The sequence below is a fragment of the Elephas maximus genome, chromosome 5 (assembly GCF_024166365.1).
Source record: "Elephas maximus indicus isolate mEleMax1 chromosome 5, mEleMax1 primary haplotype, whole genome shotgun sequence".
Taxonomy (NCBI): domain Eukaryota; kingdom Metazoa; phylum Chordata; class Mammalia; order Proboscidea; family Elephantidae; genus Elephas; species Elephas maximus.
In genome coordinates, this window is record NC_064823.1 from 77,652,300 (window position 1) to 77,661,696 (window position 9,397).

At 41.7% G+C, this 9,397-nt stretch overlaps 1 protein-coding gene across 1 annotated transcript; it reads left to right on the forward strand.

The window, feature by feature from the left end:
* Positions 1-377: 377 nt before the first annotated feature.
* NAA11 (N-alpha-acetyltransferase 11, NatA catalytic subunit) lies at positions 378-1,079 on the forward strand. Its single transcript, XM_049887090.1, has one exon. It carries the CDS (start codon positions 384-386, stop codon positions 1,077-1,079), a length of 696 nt encoding a protein of 231 aa, XP_049743047.1. The 5' UTR covers positions 378-383.
* Positions 1,080-9,397: the final 8,318 nt, after the last annotated feature.

Sequence of the window (9,397 nt, forward strand, 5' to 3'; positions counted from 1 at the left end):
AAAAGAAAAACGGCAACAGTAGATAACCTGCTTCATTCATAAACCCTAATCAACGCCTCTACCCCGACCCCTCCCCCCGTGCGTGCGTGCGTGCGTATGTGCGCACACGCACAATAAAATTAAAATCTCATTGGCTGGAATCTGGTGGCGCAGGACTGGGAGGGGCATCTTAGCACGGTCTCTTCCGCGTCCTAGTCCGCCCACCTTCCCGACAAGCCCCCAACGTGCCTCCTCGTCATCCTTCCAGCACACTGTTTAGCCCCCGACAGTTTCGGCCAGCCTGGCCTCATCCCTCAGGCAAACAGTGTCCTTTCGCTTGGCAGTAGCCTGTTTCCGGTTCATCGGCTCCCCACAGACCGACAGCCTTCCCACCTGCCGCCATTATGAACATCCGCAATGCTCGGCCGGAGGATCTGATGAACATGCAGCACTGCAACCTTCTTTGTCTTCCTGAGAACTACCAGATGAAATACTATTTCTACCATGGCCTTTCCTGGCCTCAGCTCTCCTATATTGCTGAGGATGAAGATGGGAAGATTGTGGGCTATGTTCTGGCCAAAATGGAGGAGGACCCAGATGATGTTCCCCATGGACATATTACCTCACTGGCGGTGAAGCGTTCACACCGGCGCCTCGGCCTGGCCCAGAAGCTGATGGACCAAGCCTCCAGGGCCATGATAGAGAACTTCAGTGCCAAGTACGTGTCCCTTCATGTCAGGAAGAGTAACCGGGCAGCCTTGCACCTCTACTCTAACACCCTCAACTTTCAGGTTAGTGAGGTAGAACCCAAATACTACGCTGATGGGGAAGATGCTTATGCTATGAAGCGAGATCTCTCACAGATGGCAGATGAGCTGAGGCGGCAGCGGGAGCTGAAGAAATGTGGGTATGTGGTGCTGGGCTGCAAGGAGAAAGAGGTGGAGACCCAGGGCAGCACGCTTCCGGGCTCTGAAAAGCCCTGTCAGGTGGAGAAGGGCCCTGTCGCTGAGGATAGTGGGAGCGAGAGCAAGGAACTCAGCAAGTGCGCGGAGAGCCCCGAAGTCCAGGACAGCTCAGAAGACTCGGATTCCACCGCCTAGAGCCTTCTTGAGGTATTCTTCCTTCCCTGACCCGGCGCCTTCCTACCCTCACTCCCCACGCCTTCCTACCCTCACCCCCCACGCCCACCACCTTACCCTGGCATGCCCAATCGCATTGTAGCCGTGCTGGGTTTCGCAGTGAAACTACCTGATGACTGGAGGAATGTAGGGCGGCTTACAGTGAGATTCACTGCTCACTATTAGAAGCAACTCATGCTGAAAGTAGATTAAATTAAGTAAGAGAAACAAACATTTGTTTATCCTAAGTTTCCTGTATGAATTATTTTTCAGGGTATCCAAGAAATGTCTTCTTTATAGGAAAATCCTAGTCAATAAATGTAGAGAGACTATTAGAGAATCTCCATTTTGCAACTCTTGATGAAATGATAGTCAACAGTCATCAATGCCTAGTACTATTAAGTGAAAGTTGGAGGACTTTATAATAATGGATCAAGCTTACAGCATTTGAAGTCAATGATCTTAGTATCACTAAAAGTGAGACAAAGATAGGTGCTTACTGATGCAAGAGGAAGTGTGAGTGTGTATGTATATACATATGTATGTATATATGGGAGTTCAGGTGGTGCAGTGGTTAAGAGCTCAGTCGGTTAACCAAAAGGTCAGCAGTTTAAGCCCACCAGCAGCTCCTTCGAAACCCTACAGGGCAGTTCTACTCCATCTTGAAGAGTTGCAATGAGTGGAAATCGACTTGACAACAATGGGTTTGATTTGGTTTCTGGTATATACATACAGAGATATATATGCATGTGTGTGTATGTATATTTATATACATGCGTGTATATATACATATGTGTGTACCTATGTAGAGAGCCCGAGAGAGTGTGACTCTGGGTGGTGCAAACAGTTAACATACTTGGCTGCTGAGAGGTTGGAGGTTTGAGTCCATGCAGAGGTGCCTCAGAAGAAAGGCCTGGTGATCTGCTGCTAAAAAATCAGCCATTAAAAACCCTATGGAACATAGTTCTACTCTGACACACATGGGATCACCGTAAGTCAGAGTTGACTTGATGGCAACTGGTTTTTGATGTGTGTGTGTGTGTGTGTGTTTGTATCATGAATCTAATCATGGCTATAGATCTAACTACCATTTTTTTTTATTAACTTTTATTGAGCTTCAAGTGAACGTTTACAAATCGAGTCAGTCTGTCACATATAAGTTTACATACATCATACTCCGTACTCCCACGTGCTCTTCCCCTAATGAGTCAGCCCTTCCAGTCTCTCCTTTCGTGACAATTTTGCCAGCTTCCCACTCTCTCTATCCTCCCATCCCCCCTCCAGACATGAACTGCCAACACAATCTCAAGTGTCCACCTGATACAATTAGCTCACTCTTCATCAGCATCTCTCTCCCCCTACTGTCCAGTTCCTTTCATGTCTGATGAGTTGTCTTCTGGGATGGTTCCTGTCCTGTGCCAACAGAAGCTCTGGGGACCATGGCCGCCGGGATTCCTCTGGTCTCAGTCAGACCATTAAGTATGGTCTTTTTATGAGAATTTGGGGTCTGCATCCCACTGATCTCCTGCTCCCTCAGGGGTTCTCTGTTGTGCTCCCTGTCAGGGCAGTCATCGATTGTGGCCGGGCACCAACTGGTTCTTCTGGTCTCAGGATGATGTAGGTCTCTGGTTCATGTGGCCCTTTCTGTCTCTTGGGCTCTTAGTTGTCGTGTGAGCTTGGTGTTCTTCATTGTCCTTTGCTCCAGGTGGGTTGAGACCAATTGATGCATCTTAGATGGCCTCTTGTTAGCATTTAAGACCCCAGACACCACATTTCAAAGTGGGATGCAGAATGTTTTCATGATAGAATTATTTTGCCAATTGACTTAGAAATCCCCTTAAACCATGGTCCCCAAACCCCCGCCCTTGCTCCGCTAACCTTTGAAGCATTCATTTTATCCCGGAAACTTCTTTGCTTTTGGTCCAGTCCAATTGAGCTGACCTTCCATGTATTGAGTGTTGTCTTTCCCTTCACCTAAAGCAGTTCTTATCTACTATTTAATCAATAAAAAACCCTCTCCCTTCCTGCCTCCCTCCCCCCATCGTAACCACAAAAGTATGTGTTCTTCTCAGTTTTTACTATTTCTCAAGATCTTATAATAGTGGTCTTATACAATATTTGTCCTTTTGCCTCTGACTAATTTTGCTCAGCATAATGCCTTCCAGGTTCCTCCATGTTATGAAATGTTTCACGGATTCGTCACTGTTCTTTATCGATGCGTAGTATTCCATTGTGTGAATATACCACAATTTATTTACCCATTCATCCGTTAATGGACACCTTGGTTGCTTCCAGCTTTTTGCTCTTATAAACAGAGCTGCAATAAACATGGGTGTGCATATATCTGTTTGTGTGAAGGCTCTTGTATCTCTAGGGTATATTCCAAGGAGTGGGATTTCTGGGTTGTATGGTAGTTCTATTTCTAACTGTTTAAGATAATGCCAGATAGATTTCCAAAGTGGTTGTACCATTTTACATTCCCACCAGCAGTGTAGAAGAGTTCCAATCTCTCTGCAGCCTCTCCAACATTTATTGTTTTGTGTTTTTTGGATTAATGCCAGCCTTGTTGGAGTGAGATGGAATCTCATTGTAGTTTTAATTTGCATTTCTCTAATGGCTAATGATCGAGAGCATTTTCTCATGTATCTGTTAGCTGCCTGAATATCTTCTTTAGTGAAGTGTGTGTTCATATCCTTTGCCCACTTCTTGATTGGGTTGTTTGTCCTTTTGTGGTTGAGTTTTGACAGAATCATGTAGATTTTAGTAACTACCATTTTTTATAGGAAATAGAGGGATGTGTTAAGCTATACCGTGATGCAGTCATCCAAGTCCAGAGTGAGGGAATTTCTACAGAACAAATGACCTTTTTTTTTCACCCCCCAACAAATAAATGACATTAAGAAAAAGGAGAGGGAATTTATCTATTAAGACAACCTTAAGAGACATTGGCCAAATGCAACCGTTGTGGACCTTATATGGACCCTGATAAAGACAAACCAAATATAAGATATTTTTGAGACAAGTAGGCAAAATTTGAACACAGACTGTATAGTTGACGCTATTAAGGAATTGCTAACAATTTGGTTCGGTGAGCTAAGTGAATTGTAGTTAGGTTTAAAAAGAAAAGGTCCTTAGCTGTTATATAACCGAACCAAACCCTTGCTGTCAAGTCAATTTCTACTCACAGCGACCCCACAGAACAGAGTAGAACCACGCCATAGAGTTTCCAAGGAGCACCTAGTAGATTCAAACTGCCAACCTTTTGGTTAGCAGCTGTAGCACTTCATCACTGTATCACATACATACCGAAATAATATGCCTAGCATTTGCTTTAAAATAGCATGGCAAAAAAAAAAAAAAATGGAGGGGGAATAGATAAAATAAGAGTTTAGGAACAGGTGTAGTTCTAATAATACAATACTGCAGTATTTCTGACTTCTGTCAAGGTACTTTGTATCAACTTAAGAATTTCAAGAGTCCATGGGCTACTAACAGTTTAGAAGCTTTGACTTCTAAACTCTGTCATCTTACTTGTGAAAAAGGGAACACCTTTGTTATGAAAAAGTTGTCATGAATGACAGGAACTGCATATAATTGCAGTAAAAACTATTTGATTAATTTTCTCCTTCAAAAAAATATTTATTTGCCCAATAAGGCTTAGAGCTGTGTATACAACGATGATCAGGACAGACCAGTGTTTACATTAGCATTTAAGGATAAATGGATCATATTTTTTATACATTTTTATGCTAAAACCCAAACTGTGTAGCATACTAACCCCATGTTATTCATATTCACTTTTAGTTCCATAGATTATCAAAATTTAGCTACAGTAAGTTCTTGGGAGTTAGAAAGAATCTATCGTGAGAAGTCTTTGCATCTAATTTTAGTAACCTAGAGATTTCATAATGAGTAATTTATTTAGTCTAAAGTTAAGTTAGAAGCCCAAAATGGTCTAAGAAGGAAGATAAAACTTAATGCCTTGAGAGAAATGTTGTCAAATTTATACCTGTCTTGAAAACCCTGGAGGGCTCTATCAAGATAATTTTATTTAAATCAAGAGTTCTTTAAAAAAAATAAAACTACCAACTTTCAAATTTTCTACTTGAAAAGACTTGTGTATAGTAATCTTTGTAGTTACAGTGAAACCTGTGAGAGCCGACTGGACTGTCTTGTTTTTCTGTGTCTTGCAAGTTTTCTGTCTTTGACAAGGGGCAGCCTTACCGTTTTCTTTCACTCAGTTTAGTGGAAAACATTTGAGTTTTCCTTCTTTGACAGGTTTCTGCTTCACATGGATTCCAGCTTTCACGTGCTTCAATGTATTTGCTTCTCTTCTGTGTTACAGTCCAGCTAAGAAGGATTTTAATCAAATGGAATAGAGATTAGAAGCCACTTAAAACCACCTTAAAATATATGTGTATGTTTGTATAGTTTGAGAAATTCAAAAGTACTTAGCATCTGTTATGAAAAACAATAACTGCCACCCTAATAGAAGAAGACTGAGCTTTAAAACCACTCCACATTGCATTGGGTATGTCTGCTGCGAAAGACCTCTTTAAAGTGTTAAAAAGCAAAGATGTCACTTTAAGAAATAAGGTGCACCTGACCCAAACCGTGGTGTTTTCAGTTGCCTCATATGCATGCAAGACCTGGACAGTGAATAAGGAAGACCAAAGAAGAATTGACCCCTTTGAATTATGGCATTGGTGAAGAATATTGAATATACCGTGGACTGCCAAAAGAACGCATAAATTTATCTTGAAAGAAGTACAGCTGGAATGCTCATTAGAAACAAGGATAGTGAGACTATGTCTCACATACTTTTTACAAGTTATGGGGGGACCAGTCCCTGGAGGACATCATGCTTGGTAAAGCAGAGGGTCAGGGAAAAGAGGAAGAACCTCATGGAGATGGATTGACACAGTGGCTGTAACAGTGGGCTCAAGCATAACAAGGATCATGAGAATAACGCAGGACTGGGCATTGTTTCGTTCTGTTGTACATGGGGTCACAACGAGTTGGAACCGACTTGACGGCACCTAACAACAATAATAGAAGGTAGAAATAGTAAGAAAATTAATTTTCGTGGAGTGGTTGTAAATCTCAATTCAGAATTCATTGAAATATTCCTTTATATTACAATAATTGAACTTTATTTCTAAGTTAAAGGAGGTGAGTAGCATCCAGTTTCCAAGGTGATAGCTGCTGAGACCTCAAATCTTTGGTCCTCACTATTCACTCATGGATCCTTTGTAATCAGAAGACCTCTTCCAGTTCCAGTTGCTCTTTGCCACATCTGGGATATTTTTGTAGCAAGGCACTCAAAAGACGACTGGGGAAGAGTTGCCTTCTCAAAGTAGGGTTTACCTTAATGACGTCGATGGAGTAAAGCTTTAGGGACCTTCATTTGCTGATGTGGCATGACTCAAAATGAGAAGAAATGGCTGCAAACATGCATTAATAATCAGAACCTATAATGTACAAAGTATGAATCTAGGAAAATTGGAAATCATCAAAAATAAAATGGAAGGCATAAACATTGATATCCTAGGCATTAGTGAGCTGAAATGGACTGGTATTGGCCATTTTGAATCAGACAATTACATAGTCTATGCCGGGAATGGCAACTTGAAGAGGAATGGTGTTGTATTCATTGTCAGAAAGGACATTTCAAGCTGTATCCTGAAGTACAACGCTGTCATAGGATAATATCCATTCTCCTACAAGGAAAACCAGTTAATATGACTATTATTCAAATTTACACACCAATCACTAATGCCAAAGATGAAGCAATTGAAGATTTTTATCAGCTTCTGCAGTCTGAAATTGATCGAACATGCAATCAGGATGCGTTCATAATTACTAGTGACTGGAATGCGAAAGTTGGAGACAAAGAAAAAGATCAATAGTTGAAAAATATGACCTTGGTGATAGAAACAATGCTGGAGATCAAATGACAGAATTTTGCAAGACCAACGACTTGTTCCTTGCAAATACCTTTTTTCACAAACATAAACTGCGACTATACACATGGACCTCACCAGATAGAACACACAGGAATCAAATCAACTACATCTGTGGAAAGAGACAATGGAAAGGCTCAATATCATCAGTCAGAACAAGGCCAGGGGCCGACTGTGGAACAGACCATCGATTGCTCATACGCAAGGTCAGGCTGAAACTGAAGAAAAGCAGAGCAAGTCCACGAGAGCCAAAATTCGACCTTGAGTATATCCCACCTGGATTTAGAGACCATCTCAAGAATAGATTTGATGCATTGAACATTATTGACCAAAGACCAGACAGGTTGTGGAATGACCTCAAGGACATCATACGTGAAGAAAGCAAGAGGTCATTGAAAAGACAGGAAAGAAAGAAAAGACCAAGATAGATGTCAGAGGAGACTCTGAAACTTGATCTCGAACATCGAGCACCTAAAGCAAAAGGAAGAAATAATGAAGTAAAAGAACTGACTGAACGTAAGATTTCAAAGGGCGGCTTGAAAAGACAAAGTATTGTAACGACACGTGCAAAGACCTGGAAATAGAAAACTAAATGGGAAGCATACGCTTGGCGTTTCTCAAGCTAAAAGAACTGAGGAAAAAATTCAAGCCTCAAGTTGCAGTAGTGGAGGATTCTATGGGGAAAATCTTAAATGATGCAGGAAGCATCAGAAGAAGATGAAAGGAATACACAGAGTCATTACTCCAAAAAGAATTAGTCAACGTTCAACCATTTCAAGAGGTGTAGCATATGATCACGAGCCGATGGTACTGAAGGAAGAAGTTCAAGCTGCTCTGAAGGCATTGGTGAAAAACAAGGCTCCAGGAATTGGCAGAGTATCAATTGAGATGTTTCAACAAACAGATGCAGCGCTGGAGGTGCTCACTCGTCTATGCCAAGAAATAGGGAAGACAGCTTCCTGGCCAACTGACTGGAAGAGATCCATATTTATGCCTATTCCCAAGAAAGGTGATCCACCTGAATGCAGAAATTATAGAACAGTATCAATATCACATGCAAGCAAAATTTCACTGAAGATCATTCAAAAGTGGCTGCAGCAGTATATCGACAGGGAACTACCAGAAATTCAGGCTGGCTTCAGAAGAGGACATGGAACCAGGGATGTCATTGCTGATGTCAGATGGATCCTGGCTAAAAACAGAGAATACCAGAAGGATGTTTACCTGTGTTTTATTGATTATGCAAAGGCATTCGACTGTGTGGATCATAACAAATTATGGATAACATCGTGAAGAAAGGGAATTCCAGAACACTTAATTGTGCTCGTGAGGAACTTGTACATAGATCAAGAGGCAATTGTTTGGACAGAACAAGGGGATACTGAGTGATTTAAAGTCAGGAAAGATGTGCATCAGGGTTGTTTCCTTTCACCATACTTACTCAATCTGTATGTTGAGCAAATAATCCGAGAGGCTGGACCCTATGAAGAAGGATGGAGCATCAGGATTAGAGGAAGACCCATTAACAACCTGCGTTATGTAGATGACACAACCTTGCTTACTGAAAGTAAAGAGAATTTGAAGCATTTACTAATGAAGATCAAAGACCACAGCATTCAGTACGGATTGCACCTCAACATAAAGAAAACGGAAATCCTCACAACTGGACCAGTAAGCAACATTGTAATAAATGGAGAAAAGATTGAAATTGTCAAAGATTTCATTTTACTTGGTTCCACAATCACCAGCTATGGAAGCAGCAGTCAAGAAATCAAAAGACACATTGCATTGGGCAAATCTGCTGCAAAGGACCTCTTTAAAGTGTTGAAAAGCAAAGATGTCACCTTGAAGACTAAGGTGTGCCTGACCCAAGCCGTGGTATTTTCAGTTTCATCATATGTATGTGAAAACTGGACAATGAATAAGGAAGACCGAAGCAGAATTGATGCCTTTGAATTGTGGTGTTGGCAAAGAATATTGAATACACCATGGACTGCCAGAAGAATGAACAAACCTGTCTTGGAAGAAGTACAATCAGAATGCTCCTTAGAAGCACGGATGACGAGACTGTGTCTTTATACTTAGGACGTGTTGTCAGGAGGGATCAGTCCCTGGAGAAGGATGGCATGCTTGGCAAAATACAGGGTCAGCAGAAAAGAGGAAGACCCTCAACAAGGTGGATTGACACATTGGCTGCAACAGTGGGCTCAAGCATAACAACGATTTTAAGAATGGCGCAGGGCCGGGCAGTGCTTCCTTCTCTTGTGCATAGTGTTGCTGTGAGTCAGAACCAACTTGAAGGCACCTAACAACAAAGGTTTATTAGTTTACATAGAA

Bases quoted from the DNA above. Each gene is read 5' to 3' on its own strand.
- NAA11 (XM_049887090.1), top strand. From the start codon at position 384: ATGAACATCCGCAATGCTCGGCCGGAGGATCTGATGAACATGCAGCAC.